Genomic DNA, 19836 nt, shown 5'->3' with positions numbered 1-19836 from the left:
TATAACCTTTAAAAAGTAAAATATGTATTAAAATGCTGTCTAAAAATTAGTTTTACTTTATAGCTCAGTAAGTAATGATTTAAGACAAAATATTTGAGATTGTATATTAGGCTGGGTGTGATGGCTCACACCTGTAACCCCAGCTTTTTTGGAAGCCGAGGTGTGTGGATTGCTTAAGCCCAGGATTTCGAGACCAGCCTGGGCAACATGGTAAAACCCCATTTCTACCAAAAAAAAAAAAAAAAAATACAAAAATTAGCTGGTTGTGGTGGTGTGCACTTGTAGTCCCAGCTGCCTGGGAGGCTGAGGTGGGAGGGTGGCTTGAGTCCAGGAGGCGGAGGTTGCAGTGAGCTGAGATCACACTACTACACCCCAGCCTGGGCAACAGAGCCAGACCCCGTCTCAAAAAAAAAAAAAAATCATGTATTGGACAGGTATTTGAAAGACTGATTTTGTTACATAAAGAGGAAAGGTATAAGCTGGGCACAGTGACACGTGCCTATAATCTCATATACTTGGGAAACGGAGGCAGAAGTATCATTAGAGCCTAGGAGTCCAAGATCAGCCTGAGCAACATAGCAAGACAGCCTCTCAAGAACAAAAAAAAGAAAAAAAAAAGGGGAAAGGAAAGGTATAAAGGAATTCGGAGGAGCAAAGAAAGTACAAATAACACACTTTTGAATTCTAGCATTCACTCTAGTGGACAAATTTCCTACTTGGTGATTAAATGGATGTTCACTGAGGATATTTCTGAACTTTTTTCTCTACATTTTACTTTATGGATTATTCCTAAGAAATATACTTTAAAAAATTTTAATGGTAAGATAGTTATAAAATGTTACTCCAACTAGGAAAAATAATTCTTGAAGGATATATATATATATAAGTTATCCTTTCTAAGGGAGCTAGTCAGCCCTTTGTTTAGATTGCATAAGGTAAATTCCAAATAGAGTTTATAAATCTGAGAACAAGAGAGAAGCAAATCTAAGTGGAACAAAGGTCATCTAACCACCTCTACAAGTATTAGTTTATCTTTGGTCATCAAGTAGCCATATGCAGTGTGTTAAAAAGTCATCAAGGCTGAGGCAGGAGAATGGCATGAACCCGGGAGGCGGAGCTTGCAGTGAGCTGAGATCGCACCACTGCACTCCAGCCTGGGTGACAGAGCAAGACTCCATCTCAAAAAAAAAAAAAAAAAAAAAAAGTCATCAAATAAAAAACTTAAGCTGTAAAACATAAGATTTTGAGATCCTGGTGACTATATGATTCTGAAAACATAATGCTGTATTTGGTATTAAAGCCAAATTATAATTTTCTGATACCAGGCTTTCTAGTTCAATTTGTACTTGTAGGTTTCACAGGTAGTTATTGAAATATATTTTCAAAAAATTATATTTTATATGGGGCTTTTAAAAATCATAATATTAGAACATCATGTGTAATATATATTAGTAAAACAACATTTCTTTTGTTTTGATATAGCTTGCATTGAAAGGCTCTAGTTACAGTGGACTTCTTGAACGACATCATATTCACACCAAAAATGTAGAACATATTATAGATAGTTTACGGTAAGTCTATGGGATTGGGTCTTGGGTTGGATTTTATATTCAGGATTTCCAGTTTTTATTTTGTACTAGCAGCCCATTCTTAGATTTTTAGTGATGATTGTTATTATAAAATCATTTTCAGAAAATTATATCAAGGTTAATGGATCTGATTTTATAGCATCTTTAAAGAAATATTTATTGTTCTCTGAAAATGTCACAGGTGTTTTCAATTATTTGGTCTTCCAGAGAAATGCATCTTCTGCAGAGTTAATTCAGTTACACAGCTGGCTTCAACTGTATAATGTTTTATTTATTAAAACAGACTAGTGGATTATATGAGTGTTCATTGTAATAATATTTTTGAGTGTTTGAAAATTATAGAAACTTCTGTCCAAAAATTACAGAAACTTCAGTTAATTCAGAACTAAACACAATTATGTGTGTACAAGAGAGTCAGTGTGAGAAACATGCGAATTACAAAGTATTTAGTCACTATTCCGGTGTCTGGTACTCAATGAATATTTGTTGGATTTAAAATAATGGCCATTCAGTTTTATAGTTTAAAAAATTGTCACTCTAAGGTGTTAGTCTTCTGGACCATTTTTGTATTACGAATTTAAGCATTAGAAGGAGTAGAGAAGATGAAATTCTAACCAATATTGCTATTCACTAGTGGTTATAAAAGCTTTTAAAGCACATGGAGATTTGGGATATAACTTTCGATTTATTCATATGCTTCCTTAATTATCATAGTTAATTGGCTGTTGTAATTAAATGAAAACAAAGATAATGTCATTCAAGATAAAGCTCCATGTAAATTTGTTTATAAGACACAAATTTATTTTACATCTCTATTGTAATCATCTGCCTCTCAGAAAACATACCCCTGTTATATATATTATTAGTGGAAATTTCATATAACCTTTCCTTTTTTATCCTAGGAATGAGGGAATTGAGGTTCGTCTAGTAAAGAGGAGAGAATATGATGAAGAGACTGTTCGATGGGCAGATGCTGTCATAGCTGCAGGAGGTAATAATTTTACAGAAGTAAAGATGTTGGCATATACAAATGTTTAATACACATTATTTCCAGATACCCTAGGGTCTAGCTATATTGAAGCCTTCAGAGTCTTACCATTAAATACATTTTTGGATTGTTATGATCAGGTTTAAAACTTCTGTTTTATACAAGGCTACTTTTTAAATGAATGATGTTACTATGAGGTTCCTTGTGTATATTTAAGGTATGCATTTAACTTCAAATATGATTCAAAGGATTAGTTATTGTATTTTGGTATAATTATGGCAGTTTTAAGAAAAAAATGAAGTTGATAAAGAGTTTAATGAGATGAGGTAAATTCTATTCCTCTTTGGTCCCAATATACTTGTACTTACTTTTTTCTGAACTTTAAGTTAATGGCTACTGTTTCTAAAGCTTTAAGTTGACAGCAGGTGTTGAAGAGAAAAATTTGAAGTTGGACACATTGGATATGCTTTTATTAAAATAATTTGTGAATTTGGACTGGTGTTATGGGAGAAGGAAAGAAGATTGGCTAACAGAAATTTTTGGATTAGATTAGTGGTTACCAACTGTGGGGTGCTACTGGTATGTAAAGGGACTACCTCTAAAACATTCTACAGTGTCCCCACAACAAAGAATTATTCTGCCTAAATGTAATCTTGCCACTTATGGAATCCTGGATTAGAGTGGGAGAGAGAATCCAAAGGTATAATAGGTAGAAAGGGAGTGGGATAGGCTAATAGCAGTTAGCAGGGTGGGGTATGATTGTTAAAACTACTAATTTTCAAAATGGCCAAAAACTAGATTTATAACAGAAATCTAATTATGTCTTGTATTTTGTCTTATGTTCCTTAGGTGATGGCACAATGCTGCTGGCAGCAAGTAAAGTCTTGGACAGACTGAAACCAGTTATAGGGGTAAACACTGATCCAGAACGGTAAGAAAGAACATATACTTTTTGTTTGATTTGTGTGGTGTGCTTTTAAATTTTTTTTTAGGTTATACATACATGCATTTCTGCTTTGCTTGCATAGTATCTTTTTATGGTCTGTCTTAAAATTTGGAAGCTATTTTTTATTTTCTTGACCATGTTCACATTCTTAGGCTCTGTTGCTACAGACATTTTACTAGGTATATGGTGTCTAAGTGGAAGCATCATTGTTCCTGGCCACCATGAACATTAGAACCATGTTCCAGAAGCATTCTAGTAATGAAATTTAGGTATGTAGAATTGAGTAGGATTGTCTTTTATGTAGTTGTTTTCAAGGATATAGCTCTAGTTTTAAGCTCAGGCATGAAAAATATATATACATCTAGCTGGCATTGGTGGTAGGAAATTATGTTATGGGATGGACCAGTTCTCACATTTTAGCTTCCCAGGTAGTTTGGGAGTAGGATCTGTGGCATAATAGACCTGAGTTCTTGACCCAGGTGAGTGTTGGGGACCTTTGGTATTGCTGAGGAGGGACAAGTTAATAATGATCCATTTTCTGCCCTTCCTTATGGCTTGTATTTATATTCCTCATTATGCTACCACTGATTTTTTTGGGGGATGGTGACTTTACTGACTTAATAAAAAGACCTATTCAGACACTATTGGCACTTTTTTTTTTTAACTTCCTTAGCTTCGTGATATTTATCCTCATTCTGTTTTAGCCACCCACAGTCATGACTATACCTGGACTTTATGGTGATCTGGAATTCCCTATCTCTACAATCCTAATTAATTCCACTCTGACTTTAGCCTCCTACCTTAACAGCAGTCTTACTACTTTATCCCACTAAATCTGCCCTTTGACTTTCATTATCTTGATCCCCTCCATTTTCTCCACTTATTTCTTCCTCACTTCATTCACTTTCTTAAATATTTCTTTCTTTCTTTCTTTTTTTTTTTTTTCTGAGACAGTCTTGCTCTGTTGCCCAGGCTGGAGTGCAGTGGCCCACTGTCAGTGCACTGCAACCTCTGCCTCCTGGGTTCAAGCAATTCTTCTGCCTCAGCCTCCTGAGTGGCTGGGACTACAGGCATGCACCACCACACCTGGCTAATTTTTATACTTTTAGTAGAGATGGGGTTTCACCATGTTGGCCAGGCTGGTCTCAAACTCCTGATCTCAAGTGATCCACCCACCTTGGCCTCCCAAAATGCAAATGTTTCTTCATCATTATCTTTCTGCACAATTCTAGATCAATCTGACCATCATCCTTTCTACTTCTTCATCAGTACTGCTATGGTCATCTGGGGAAAAAAAGATCATTGGGTTTGGTGGCACTTCCAGTTTGTAGTCTTCAGCACTTAGCAGTGGACTTAGAGTTGTACACAAACTTCCTATGTAGCCCTACTCATCTCTCTTCCCCATTCTCTGTGGTGGCTGCTTCAGTAGTTCAACTTTTGCATTCACTTTGCTTCCCTTATCCTTCTTTTTTCAATAAACCCACCTTTTTTTCACAGAGGAATTGAAAGTCACTGGATTAGAACTACTTCACCTTTTCTCCTGCTTAAAAAAATCTTGTCCTGTCTTGTCTTTTTTTTCTCTCCTGTCACACTTGACTCCTTTTAGCCTAAAAAGACTTGTTCAAGACTCCTGTTTTTCAAGAAAATTTTAAAAATCCTTTATCCTGTGTCACTCTCTTGGTTATTATCTCTTTTCCTTCCACTTATCCCCAAGCTTGGTATCTCCACTTCTTCAGTTCTCAGTTATTTTCTAAAACTTTGCAGTTTTTTTATGGATTTGCCCCCAACCAGTTCATTGACATTGCTTTTGCCTTAGAGATCAGTGATATCCTACTTACCAAATCTACTGGATATTTTAGTCCTTGTCTTACCTGATTTCTGGGAAGTTTTGGTGCTGTTCCCTTATTTCAACTGTACTTTGTTGCCATTTATGATACCTCTTTCTTCCTATCTCTGTGACTACTTCTTTGTATCTCTTTTGAAGGATCTTACTATTTGGTTACTGGCTAAATACTGGTGTTTTTACATATTGTGCTCTGGGCCATCTTTTTTCTTCTTCAATTCCTATATTGTCTCTAGGGAGGCTGATTAATACTGTGGTATTATTGGAGTACCCTGGGACTCCAGAATCTTTATTCCAACACTGATCTTCTTGCTTCCATTCTTACCCTTAGAGTTTCTTAGTTCTTCTCCCCACTGCAGCCAGCGTGATTATTTTATGGAAGTTTGATAATATTATGTGACTTTTCTGCCTAGATTTTTTTTTGTCGTGGCTCCCCATCTAACTTAGGGTAAAATCTACTTTTTTACTATGAATAGGGTGACAAACTTCTCCTGGTTTTCTTGGAACTTTCCTGGTTTTAGCACTGAAAGTCCTGTGTCCCAGGAGAATGTCAGTCCCTGGCAAACCAGGGGACAGTTGGTTACCTTAAATGTGACGTACAGGCTGTACATTATCTGGCCCTTTACCATTCTCTGTCCTTATTGCCTATTATTTTTCCCTTCATTCTATTCTAGCCACACTGGCCTCTACTTTGGATATATCCAGTGGTATTAAAAATGTAACATGTACAAATAAACTCTCCTCTCTCCCATCATTCTTTTTTTTTTTTTTTTTTTTTTTTTTTTTTTTTTTTTTTTTTTTTTTTTTTTTTCTTCTTTTATTATTATTTATTATTATTAAACTTAAGGTTTTATGGTACATATGCGCAATGTGCAGGTAAGTTACATATGTATACATGTGCCATGCTGGTGCGCTGCACCCACCAACTCGTCATCTAGCATTAGGTATATCTCCCAGTGCTATCCCTCCCCCCTCCCCCCACCCCACAACAGTCCCCAGAGTGTGATGTTCCCCTTCCTGTGTCCATGTGTTCTCATTGTTCAATTCCCACCTATGAGTGAGAATATGCGGTGTTTGGTTTTTTGTTCTTGCGATAGTTTACTGAGAATGATGATTTCCAATTTCATCCATGTCCCTACAAAGGACGTGAACTCATCATTTTTTATGGCTGCATAGTATTCCATGGTGTATATGTGCCACATTTTCTTAATCCAGTCTATCATTGTTGGACATTTGGGTTGGTTCCAAGTCTTTGCTATTGTGAATAATGCCGCAATAAACATACGTGTGCATGTGTCTTTATAGCAGCATGATTTATAGTCCTTTGGGTATATACCCAGTAATGGGATGGCTGGGTCGAATGGAATTTCTAGTTCTAGATCCCTGAGGAATCGCCACACTGACTTCCACAAGGGTTGAATTAGTTTACAGTCCCACCAACAGTGTAAAAGTGTTCCTATTTCTCCACATCCTCTCCAACACCTGTTGTTTCCTGACTTTTTAATGATTGCCATTCTAACTGGTGTGAGATGGTATCTCATTGTGGTTTTGATTTGCATTTCTCTGATGGCCAGTGATGGTGAGCATTTTTTCATGTGTTTTTTGGCTGCATAAATGTCTTCTTTTGAGAAGTGTCTGTTCATGTCCTTCGCCCACTTTTTGATGGGGTTGTTTGTTTTTTTCTTGTAAATTTGTTGGAGTTCATTGTAGATTCTGGATATTAGCCCTTTGTCAGATGAGTAGGTTGCGAAAATTTTCTCCCATTTTGTAGGTTGCCTGTTCACTCTGATGGTAGTTTCTTTTGCTGTGCAGAAGCTCTTGAGTTTAATTAGATCCCATTTGTCAATTTTGGCTTTTGTTGCCATTGCTTTTGGTGTTTTAGACATGAAGTCCTTGCCCATGCCTATGTCCTGAATGGTAATGCCTAGGTTTTCTTCTAGGGTTTTTATGGTTTTAGGTCTAACATTTAAGTCTTTAATCCATCTTGAATTGATTTTTGTATAAGGTGTAAGGAAGGGATCCAGTTTCAGCTTTCTACATATGGCTAGCCAGTTTTCCCAGCACCATTTATTAAATAGGGAATCCTTTCCCCATTTCTTGTTTTTGTCAGGTTTGTCAAAGATCAGATAGTTGTAGATATGTGGCATTATTTCTGACGGCTCTGTTCTGTTCCATTGATCTATATCTCTGTTTTGGTACCAGTACCATGCTGTTTTGGTTACTGTAGCCTTGTAGTATAGTTTGAAGTCAGGTAGTGTGATGCCTCCAGCTTTGTTCTTTTGGCTTAGGATTGACTTGGTGATGCGGGCTCTTTTTTGGTTCCATATGAACTTTAAAGTAGTTTTTTCCAATTCTGTGAAGAAAGTCATTGGTAGCTTGATGGGGATGGCATTGAATCTGTAAATTACCTTGGGAAGGATGGCCATTTTCATGATATTGATTCTTCCTACCCATGAGCATGGAATGTTCTTCCATTTGTTTGTATCCTCTTTTATTTCCTTGAGCAGTGGTTTGTAGTTCTCCTTGAAGAGGTCTTTCACATCCCTTGTAAGTTGGATCCACAGCCAATATCATACTGAATGGGCAAAAACTGGAAGCATTCCCTTTGAAAACTGGCACAAGACAGGGATGCCCTCTCTCACCACTTCTATTCAACATAGTGTTGGAAGTTCTGGCCAGGGCAATTAGGCAGGAGAAGGAAATAAAGGGTATTCAATTAGGAAAAGAGGAAGTCAAATTGTCCCTGTTTGCAGATGACATGATAGTATATCTAGAAAACCCCATTGTCTCAGCCCAAAATCTCCTTAAGCTGATAAGCAACTTCAGCAAAGTCTCAGGATACAAAATCAATGTGCAAAAATCACAAGCATTCTTATACACCAATAACAGACAAACAGAGAGCCAAATCATCAGTGAACTCCCATTCACAATTGCTTCAAAGAGAATAAAATACCTAGGAATCTCCCATCATTCTTAATGAATGAAATCATCTGTGCTGAAGCTGTAACTACCTCTCCCTCACTCTATCATCAAATTGGTCCTAAGTTCTAGGGAACTTACTTTTGAGTCCATCTCTTGCCATCCTCACTGCCACTAAAAATAGCTCAGCCCTTTATAGTTTGTTTAAATTACTGAACTAGCTTACAGTCTGTCTCCTTCTAACTCATCCTTTACACATTGCCTTAGTCTTCTTTCTAAAGTGCAGATCTAATTGATTATATCCACTTCTTATTAAATCTTTTAGAGTTTCCCATGTATATTCCCTTCAGGATACATAATACATATTATCTTTCACTGTCTCTTGCCTGTTTGCTTTTCTAGTTTCACCTGTCCTCATATGTCCACAGGCATGACACATTCTTTAGCTTAAAAAATATATTTTTGGAAACTAGAATCAGCCTGGGATCCTTTCTAAAAGGCTGTTCTTAACTGCAAAATGTAACTATATGAGTGTCCACCAACATGCTGGTTAGAGGCTCACACAGGGATGCTTTTACTCTGGTGGGGAGCTTTGTTGATATGTAAGACCCAAGGCATGATTTGAGAGTAGGTGAAAGAGTTCTCTAGAAGGCCTATGTCCCCCTAACCCACCCACCCATGCCTTTGTATGTGCTTTTGTCAAAAGTTCCCTTACACCACTTACTCACTTCTGTGTTTCTTGTTTGTTCAAGACTGGTGTTTCTCCTGGGTTGTAATTCCCTCCACAGAAAGCACTTATCCCTATATATTTATTTTCTGTCTCTTTTTCTCTTCCATTAGACTATAAGTTCCTTGAGTATAGGACCTTGTATTTTAATTTCTCTGTCACTAGCATAGTTTTATACATAGCTGGTAGGTAATAAACCCTTGAAAAATGAATGATTAATTAAGTGATTTTAGGGAATAGGGATAGAACCCCAGTCTAGCTGAGTAAATATTCCCTGAATGTAAATAATAGAGATCATTGGTTCAGTAATTAATTTTTAATTGCCATCAGTGTTGATGCATGTGGGTTTTAGAACTTCTTAATGGCTTATTTTTATATCATTAAGGTAAAAGATCACTTTAGTTATCATATGTTACACAGTTTATTGAACTATATTTTCTTTTGAAAACTGGCTTCATATTCACAAATTTGTGGGAATTTGAAGCTGGCAAGCAATTGTTAATATTGTCATCTCTTCTCTATTTTCTAGCTAGAATAACAGGTGTTAGAAGTTCTTTGGTTTCTCTTCTTGCCTCCAGGCAGATATATTAAATTGCCTTCTGGTTTTGTGTATGCTTCAAGTTGTCTGATTTCTTTATCTTAAATATAGTGGTGTCTCAGTCCTTAAAAAAAGCCCAGAAGTTAATATTCAACTTAAGTTTTTTCTCCTATTTATTAGTTGTCAAATGCTGCATAACAAATCACCCCAAAACTTAGAGGCTTATGACAGTAACAGTGTATTATTTCTTATGGGTTGCACATGTCAGGAGTTCAGGAGCAGTTTGGTTGGGTAGTTTTGGCTTGAGATCTCTCCTGAGGATAAGCAGATGTCAGCTTGGTCTGTAGGCATCTGAAGGCTTGACTTGGGCTGGAGGATCCACTTTCAAGATGGCCCACTCACATGGACTCATCTAAATCAAATGTGTAATTTCTATCCATCTCTTCTGTATTCTACAGCCACTCTACTGAGCCTGGTAAATAATTACAACATTTGAAAGCTTAATATTCAAAACGGGATAGAGGGCATGTGGTAGTCAGCCTCCAAGGTAGCTTCCTAGTATTTAGGTACCCTTTAATGTACTCCTCCCTGCCCCCAATATTCAATCAAGGATGGCCTGCGTGACCAGTAGAATATGGTGTGAGAATGTGTAGGTTCCAAGGCCAGGTCATAAATAGTATTGCAGCATCTGTATTGGTCTTTAGGATTGTTCATTGTGGGGTAGGACAGCCACCATGATGTGAGGATACTCACGGGCAGCTCTGTGGAGAGGCTCACGTGGAGGGTGATTGAGGCCTCCTGCCAACAGCCAGCACCAATTTGCCAGCCATGTGAGTGAGCAACCCTGGAAGTGGTCGTGCTAGCCCAAGTCAAGCCTTCAGATGCCTGCCGCCCTAGCTGATATCTGACTGTAACCTCATGAGAAAGTCTTCTCTCTACAAGGGTTTTAGACTTGCAGTTGACCTCAGTAGGTATTATTCTATCAAATGACTGTTGATACCTTTTATATACTTAACATTGTGTGAACTATTACAATGAATATAAAAATTTAAAAACCTAGGCCTTACGCTTTCTTAACCTCAGTGTTGACCCGCTTAGATAAAGAAGTTGACTATTGACAACTTTGTAAAAACACTTTTCTGTGCTCTTCACGCTTACAAGTTGATTTACATTTATTATCAGGAGTTTGTTTTGCTAAGCCTACCCTCAGCCTTTTCTTCAAGATTGTAGTATCATTAAATGATGATGACTGAGCCTTTTGGACATCTTTAGGTGCCACATACTCTCATTTACACCAACCAATAGGCAATCTTACCACCTTATAATTTGCAATGATTTGTTTTAATTTGTCTTCCATATCAAGCTATGAACTCCTTAAAGGAGTTTCATTATTTATGTATTTTTGAATAAATGAAGGATTACATTGGATTAAGCTTTCTCAGTTCTTTTTTAGTGACTTAGGATATCTTAAATGACATTTCAAAAAGGATTATGGTTCAAAACATTTCACATAAATATTTTGATTCCTTTTGAGATTGCTGGTTTATCCTGATTTTGGAGATGAGAAAGCTGATGCTAAAGTGACTTGCCCAAAGTTAATAGTTAAATAATTTAAAAGTTAGAATAAAAATTTGAAGGTTAGTAGTTAAATAATGTAATGATTTGAACAACACTGTACCATTAAATAACTTTACAGGGTAATTAGTAGCAGATTTGCTGCTATTTTTAGTTTCATTGTAATGTAGAAACTCACATATTATTATGTATTATGGCATTAAAGCTGGATGTAGACTACTAATTCTATCTGGTCTTTTTTGTTTTTGTTGAAAGAACACAATTTTGTGGCAAAAAAATGGAATATAGAGTAGAAATTTTTAGAATTTCATTTTTTATTTTTATAGCTTAATGATACCTTTTGATTAAATGTTTTTGCTTCACCTTTTTTCTATTCCTCTTTATATCACCAAAAAATTCCTGTTAAAATATAGGTCTGAGGGTCATTTATGCCTGCCCGTTCGATATACACATTCCTTTCCAGAAGCCTTACAGAAGTTCTATCGTGGTGAGTTCAGGTAGGAATTTCTTACGGTTGTTCTTATGTACGTATCTTAATAAGTATGTGCCATTAATAATGCTGTTAAAAAACAGAACAAGTCAGGCAGGGCACGGTGTCTCAGGCCTGTAATCCCAGTACTTTGGGAGGCCGATGTGGGTGGATTACTTGAGCTCAGGAGTTTGAGACCAGCCTGGGCAACATGGTGAAACCTTGTTTCTACAAAAAATACAGAAATTAGCTGGGCATGGTGGCAAGCACCTGTAGTCCCAGCTACTTGAGGGGCTGAGGTGAGAGGATCGCTTGAGCCCAGGAGGTAGAGGTTCCAGTGAGCCGAGATCATGCCACTGCACTCCAGTCTGGGCAACAGAGTGAGACTGTGTCTCAAAACAAACAAACACACAAAAAACCAGAACAAATCAGATAATGTTTGGATTACTCCATAGATATAACAGTAGCCATTAAAAGTAATGTATTAGCTGAGTCACAAATAGATCTAATTTACCTTCTCCTAGTCCAGTTGGAATTGTGGAGAGAAACCCTGACAAATATTGGTTGGCCTATAATATAACTGCATATAGAAATTTTTTTTCTCCTTCAGTGAGATAGCAGCCATGTCTCTACTTTCTTAACCTTGTTACATGTCCATATCAGTTTAGTGGAAAGGTTAATTAAAACTTTGGCTAAAATTGTTTGAATTTTCGGATTTTATATTTTTTATCTTTATCTCCCATCTAGTAATGATTGAGAGCTGGATTTAATCCAACCATGCTGAGATTCCTGGTATCTGTCTCACATAAAAGTATTTCTTAAGCAGTGGGGATGGGATTTTTAAAAGTTTCTTTTACTTAATGTGTTCAGTGGTCAGACCATCAGGAAAAGAGGAAGGTGGAGGAAGGAGCATGAGGTTGGCCAATTATATTTGAGAGAGCCAAGTTGGACTACTTTTTATTTCCTGACTTGGACTAGATTTTATAGTTGGGGAAAGCTTTTCCCACAGATGTTTGTGAAGTTGTATTAGATCTTCTTTTCAAGAGTCATTTCATTACCAATAATTCTAGTTTCTAGTCATTTCAGAAGTTTGACAACTTTAGAAATGGCTAATTTATAACTACCAAGTGGAAGTATATTTTTGTATACTTACCTAGCAGAATCTGTCCCACTGACTTTCGATACATTGATTATCGGTTTTGAAATCAATTAAACCTGATTTTTTTTCCTTTTACCAGAGATGTTATTTAAATTTTTAGGTGTAATCAAAACTGTTTTATTTATTGTTTCTTAATCCTTTTTTCCTTTTATTGTTTTAAAAAAACCTCCATTACAAAATTTGTGGAGAGGGATTTTTATCTAATCCAGCCATCTGAACACAATATTATTTTAATTTATGAATGCTTTCCTTTTTGTATAATATTTTTTGCTGAGCAAAGCACAAGCTATATCTAGCTCAGTATCTTGGACTTTATGGGTTCTTGATAGAGTTTGACTTAAGTTACTTGGGAGATTTTGTACAAGCACATTAGGTGTTTCTGTTATAATTGAAAAGAGAATAAATATTCAAATCTGTCATTGATAAGGAAGCTATAGGCTTTAGGTGTTTCTGATATAATTTATTCATGGAATAACTAGTAACTAGTTTTTATTAACTATTTAATTTGGTTAAATTATTATAATGTCTACTCTTTAATTTATTCTATTTTAACATAATTTGCCTTTTCTTCACTTTTCTAAGGTGGTTGTGGAGGCAGAGAATCAGGTTATACCTTGAAGGGACTGGCATAAACCCTGTTCCTGTGGACCTTCACGAGCAGCAGCTAAGCTTGAATCAGCACAATAGAGCCCTTAACATTGAAAGAGCTCATGATGAAAGTAGGTGGATTGGGCATCAGATGTGTTTGGGGAAATATTTAACTCATAGTTCCTTTGACCTCAAATTTTTTCATGTAATAATTTATGATTAACTTGTTTTTAGTGTCATTAATAGCACTTAACAAAGTACAGTGAATTACTTCAGTTGTAAAGTTTATTAGAATCTGAAGTAAGAAATAATAGCATATTTCTAGAAGAAATGTTTTCTAGGACAGATTTGAAAACTAGCTGATTAGGGAAGGATTGTAAAGTATCTGATAAGATAGTTGATGTTTGAGAAAAGATTCTTGGCCTTAATCTTTGAAATGTCAAAAAAAAAAAAAGCAGTAGAGATGAAATGAGCTAATCTGTGGAAGATTATGATGGTTATACATGTTATATAGTTATACTTAAATATATTAAATATATTTATTGGAAAATTTTTCATTCCAGCCTTAGCATTTGTGCCTGAAGTATTTGTGTAGCTTAGAGAATATTAGCATAAGGTGATTTGGCAGCTTTTTTTCTTAGGAGGGTTAAAGCGAATTCTCCATTTTGAGCCATATTTTCCCACTTTTTCTAGCAAATGTAGGACTTTAATTGATGCAAGAATATCCCAAGAGAAATCTTAAATATTTGTAGACTGTATAAAAAGATACAGTTTTCTCCTGTGTTTTATTTTCTGGATAAATTTATCAGGAAAAGCTACTTTTACATTTTTGCTTTCTGCCTCTGCTCTCTCATGGTACCTGATGTTTATATCCCCTTATTCCAGAGTTTTTCATGGTGACTTACAGCTTAATAGGTTAGCATGTTTCTAAAATATGTGTTTATGTTGTGTTTTAAAGGTTCTTCTCCAAAAAAAATTCTATTTAAAAAAATCTTAAGAAATTATACGCACATGAACTTCTGTTACTGTTTTTGAAAGTCTGCAATAACTATTAAGTACAATTTAAAAATAATAGTTAAAAATTTTAATCCCTCACTGAAAGAAGTTACTGCTACCACTAATAGATGGTAGATTTGACTGTCTTCACCAGCAGTCTTATAAAAAGATATAGATTGGTATATAAAGAGTCACTGCTCAGATTCCTCAGATTCACTGTGTTTAGTTTATAAATGAAGTTAATGTTTCATATATAGAAACATACAAACTTAGTGAATCATAGCTCAGCATCTAGGATGTTCACATCTGATTAATGGTAGTTCCAGAAAAGGAACAGAAAAATGTTCAAAATAAAAAAATTATACATGATGATTTCTCAAAACAGGCAGGGGAAATTATTCAGCACGTTGGTCTAGGCAAAGATTTTATGGCTAAGACTTCAAAAGCACAGGCAACAAAAACAAAATAGACAAATGGAACTATATTAAACAAAAGCTTCTGTATAACAAAGGAAACAAGAGTGAAGAGACAGCCTACAGAATTGGAGAAAATACTTGCAAACTATTCATCTAACAAGGGACTAATATCCACAATATACAAGAAATTCAAACAACAAACAAACAAATAATCTCATTAAAAAGTGGCAAAGTCTCTGAATAGAAGTTTCTCAAAAGACATACAGATGACCAACAGCTATATGGAAAAAATGCTCAACGTCACTAATCATCAGGGAAATGCAAATCAAAACCACAATGAGATATCATCTCTCCCCAGTTAGAATGGCCATTATCAAAAAGACAAAAATAAGAAATACTGGCAAGGATGTAGAGAAAAGGGAACTCTTGTACACTGTTGGTGGTAATATAAATAAGTAAAGCCATTATGGAAAACAGCATGAAGGTTTCTCAAAAATCTAAAATAGAACTCCCATACAATCTAGCAATCCCACTACTGGCTGTTTATCCAAAGGAAAGGAAATCAGTATAGCAAAGGGATACTGGCACCTCATGTTTGTTGCCACCCTATTCACAATAGCCAAGTATGGAGTCAAAGTGTCCATCAGTAGATAAATGAATATGTAAAATGTGTATATATACACAATGGAGTACTATTCACCCATAAAAAGAATGAAATCCTGAGATTTGCAGCAACTTGAATGGAACTGGAGGTCACTGTGTGAAGCGAAAAAGTCAAGCATAGAAAGACAAATATCATATGCTTTCATTCATATGTGAGAGCTGAAAAAGTTGATCTCATGAAGATAGAGAGTACAGTGATAGTTACCAAAGCCTGGGAAGGGTGAAAGGTGGGATAAACAGAGGTTGGTTAATGGGTACAAATATGCACTTAGATGGAAGGAATAAGTTCTAGCGTTCAATAGCATAGTAGGGTGATTATAATTAACAATTTATTGTATATTTCAAAATACCTCATTTCAAAATAGCTGGAAGAGAAGATTTGAAATATTCTCAACACAAATGACAAATATTTGAGGTGATGGATATCCTAAATACCCTGATTTGATCATTATACATTGTATGCATGTATCAAAATATTACCTGTTCTCCATAAATATACACAGTTAGTATGAATCAGTTAATACTTTTTAAAAATTTCAATTAGGAAACTTAGGCAAGAGTCTTTGAATTGAAGGGACCCACAAAGTGTTTCACATAATTAATGGTAAAATGTTCTACACCAAGGTTTGTCAGAATACAAACAGCTACTGCAAACTTCCAGAGAGGAGGAGGAGATGGAGGGGGTGGTGACTGGAGCAGATTATTTCATATACACTTATCCCTTGGTGTCTGAGGGGGATTGGGTCTAGGACCCTCTGCAGATACCAAAATTCGAGGATGTTCACATCCCTCATATAAAATGGCACAGTATTGGCATATAACCTATGCACATCCTTCCCTATACTTTAATATAATCTCTGGATGATGTATAATACCTAACACAATGTATATGCTATATAAATAAAGACTGGTTGTATTAATATAGAGAGATGAATTGGTTTAATAAACAATCCCAGAACTCAGTGACTGAATGCAAAAGCTTATTTTTAACTCATCTCACTGTCCAAGGAGTTTTCAGGCAACCAAGGCTGCTGCCAAATAGTGGCTGCTACCGTATTTTAAGGTCTCTGAGTCTTCTATTGGATCCTCTGCATCTTGTGGGGAGAAAACAGAAAACATAGAAGATCTCATGGGAAGTTTTAGGAACTAGGCCTTTTCATTACTTTTGTCCACATTCTGTTGGCCATTACTAGTCACATGGCTCCATCTAGTGCAAGTAGACCTGGAAATAAAGTTTAGCAATATGACAGTGTGAGAGAATTACACAGTGTAGTAGTTTGTGTCACTAGTATTACAATTCTATGTTTAAAAATACAAATTATAATTTTGTAATCTATTCTCTTGGATAAAAAAGTAATCAGTGGCTGGGCACAGTGGCTCACGCCTGTAATTCCAGCACTTTGAGAGGCTGAGGTGGGCAGATCACCTGAGGTCAGGAGTTTGAAACTAGCCTGACCAACATGGTAAAACCTCGTCTCTACTAAAAATACAAAATTAGCCAGGCGTGGTGGCGCATGCCTGTAATCCCAGCTCCTCAGGAGGCTGAGGCAGGAGAATCTCTTGAACCTGGGAGGTGGAGGTTGCAGTGAGCCGAGATTGTGCCATCGCACTCCAGCCTGGGCAACAAGAGCTAAACTCCATCTCAAAAAAAAAAGTAATTGGTATGGAGTCTTATCTTTTCATGTCCCATTGAGGCAAGTTTTAAATGAACACAGTTCTGTGATTAGATAAGGTTTAGTAGTCAATTAGTATGAAAAAATAAGCAGAATTAAGATGATTAATGAGATTTGAAACAATTTTATTTATTGTCAAACTCATTTGACAAAAGTTTTGAATTGAAATTGAACAAGCACATGTAATAAAAATGTAATATGGAGAGATAAATTAGGATGAGGGAAAATGGGAATAGAGGTGGAAAGTCAAGACCACATAAAAGGGAAACATGGTTACAGTTTGATGGTGAGAGCTCAAATTTACTGGTAATATTTCATGAGTACCTATTGTTGAGCATTTGTAGGAAATCTGTGGGGATAGTAATCTAAAACAAATTTCATTAGTAATTAAGGAAAAGTAATTTAAACAATAAATTTTAGCCATTTATGTTTGTAAAACTGTCAAGAATGAAAATGTGAATATATGTAGTACCTAAGACAGTTTAAAGCCAGTTTTAGTCTTATGTGCAATCAAATTTGATTAAACATATCAAATCCTTATATATATATATGCATATATAGCTTTTTGTATCAAGGTCTTTCTCTGTATTATGAAGTTGAGCTGATAATTTAGGTAAACAACAAGTGCTCCAAGGGTACTTGGTATTGTAATATAATATCAACTTGTTATATTTGAAAGAATAATTGGGTTCCCTTTAGGCAGTTATAGTCCAACAGAAATGAGAAAAATATAATGTTCAATTTAATAAACAATAAACAGAAGAATATAATAATTAGGCTACGAAGTCAAAGGAGAAGAATAGATCAATGTTGTCTTGGTGACCGTGGTGGTTTTATTAGTGTATTTGGTAACTATAGTGTATTAGGTAACTATTGTTGTATAACAAATCACTCAGTTTAGCATCTTAAATGTAAACATTTATGACCTCACACAGATTATAAAGGTCAAGATTCTAAGAGTAGCTTAGCTAGTTACTTCTGGTTTAGGCAGGAGGTGACAATCAAGCTGTTGGCCAGGACAGCAGTATATGAAGACATGACTGGAACTGGAGAACACACTTTCCAGCTCATCACATGGCTTTTAGCAGAAGGCTTCAGTTCCTCACCATGTTGGTCTCTCCAAAGGGTTGTTCATGTTATCTCTTCCTCTAGAGCAGGTGATCTGAGAGAAAGAGAACAGCCAAGGTGGAAGCAATAGTGTCTTTTCTAACCTGATCTCAGAAGTGATATGCCATCACTGCTGCCATATTCTGTTGGTCACACAGAGCAACCCTAGTATGATGTGGGAAAGAGAGTGTGAGTATATGTATTCACAAAATTGTGAATACCAGGGAGGCAGGAATCACTGGGGACCAGCTTGGAGCCTGCCTACCACAATTGGGATGGATTTTTAAATATTAACTTAGTAGGAATTGTGGAGGAGACAGAAAAGTGAACTTGTCTGACAGCAAACTTGTCACAAGATGTTTGCCTAGTGGGAGATACTTGAGTCCAATAAATCTGATAGTTGTGACATTGAGGATACAGAGTTGCCATTTCCAGTTGGAAACTAATAAAAGAAGTAAAGGGAACCATTTGAAGGGGACAATCACAAATTTGAACCAGAAAGCACTGGGAATCCTTTGGAGGATTTTATATGATGGTGTAATGTTTAAGTAATTATGAAGGAAGATTACTTTAACTGTGCACACAACCTTATAGATTTAAAAAAAGAAAACATTTTTTAGGAGTTATGAAGGGGGATGTGGAAATATTCCACCAATGCTGCTGTTGCTAAAAACACTCTTGAGGTTTCCTTATTTGGAAAAAAAAGTCTGATTTCTTAACATACCTGATTTGGTTTCCATCATCCAAGCCATGCATGTCATTTGCTGCTTAAATCCAAAATAGTTCTCTTTTTAATTGGTAAGTTATATCTCTGAAGCTTCCAAGATAAAATTAAGTGTAACAACAAGAATCTTTTGAGATGGATAAATATAGTTCATCACTCTTGAGAAATTGCTTCAAGAAGAATTAAGGTTTATTTTGCAGAGAGAGGGCCTTCATTACAGGTATAAGTTTAGGTTCCTTTAAGGTTTATATTGTGGATGCTTTAAGTAAAAGATAATTTAAATGTTAACTATATTAAAGTATGTGATTCTTTCAAAAACAAAAATATAATATAAAAGTTGTAATGTTTTATAAAATTTTTATAACATTTCTAGAAATCAAGGAGCTATCTTGGATTTTCTTTGTCTTAAATTACATGCAGGGTCTGAGGCTTCAGGACCCCAACTTCTGCCAGTGAGAGCACTAAATGAAGTCTTCATTGGGGAGAGTCTGTCATCCAGGTACTTTTAAACCTGTGATCTTGAGCATGGAATTTAATGTTTTAGTGCCTTTGGATATTTATTCAGTTTCTACAACCTGGCTAAGATTTGTGAATAATATTTTGCAAGTAATGGCAGTTCATTATTTAATGAAATATTTCCAACACCTTCATAGATGTTAATATGTATTAAGGGGAAAGAATATTCTATGACAAAAAAGTTTGTGAAACCCTAGATTAAATAAAGTTATTGTACTGCGTCCCAGAGCCTTTAATCTGTTTATATAGATGCTTTATTATTATTTTTTTTGAGACTGAGTCTCACTCTGTTGCCCAGGCTGGATTGCAGTGGTGTGATCTTGGCTTACTTCAACCTCTGCCTCCCAGGTTCAAGTGATTAGCCTGCCTCAGCCTCCCGAGTAGCTGGGACTACAGGTGC

At 35.8% G+C, this 19836-nt stretch overlaps 1 protein-coding gene across 9 annotated transcripts in view; it reads left to right on the top strand.

Annotated features, from left to right (window-relative positions):
* Nucleotides 1–19836, top strand: part of NADK2 (NAD kinase 2, mitochondrial) — a 53464-nt gene that overhangs the window by 14535 nt on the left and 19093 nt on the right. For all 9 annotated transcript variants that reach the window (XM_063723875.1, XM_009240634.4, XM_063723874.1 and 6 more), the window contains 6 exon segments: nt 1483–1571; nt 2492–2580; nt 3427–3508; nt 11539–11622; nt 13336–13472; nt 19341–19419. In XM_063723875.1, coding sequence (XP_063579945.1) covers nt 3438–3508; nt 11539–11622; nt 13336–13472; nt 19341–19419 — 371 coding nt within the window. In that variant the 5' untranslated portion in view covers nt 1483–1571; nt 2492–2580; nt 3427–3437.

Source organism: Pongo abelii, chromosome 4, assembly GCF_028885655.2.
Source record: "Pongo abelii isolate AG06213 chromosome 4, NHGRI_mPonAbe1-v2.0_pri, whole genome shotgun sequence".
Lineage (NCBI taxonomy): Eukaryota > Metazoa > Chordata > Mammalia > Primates > Hominidae > Pongo > Pongo abelii.
Note: the sequence above shows the minus strand (reverse complement) of the source record. Positions and strands in the feature narration are given on the sequence as shown.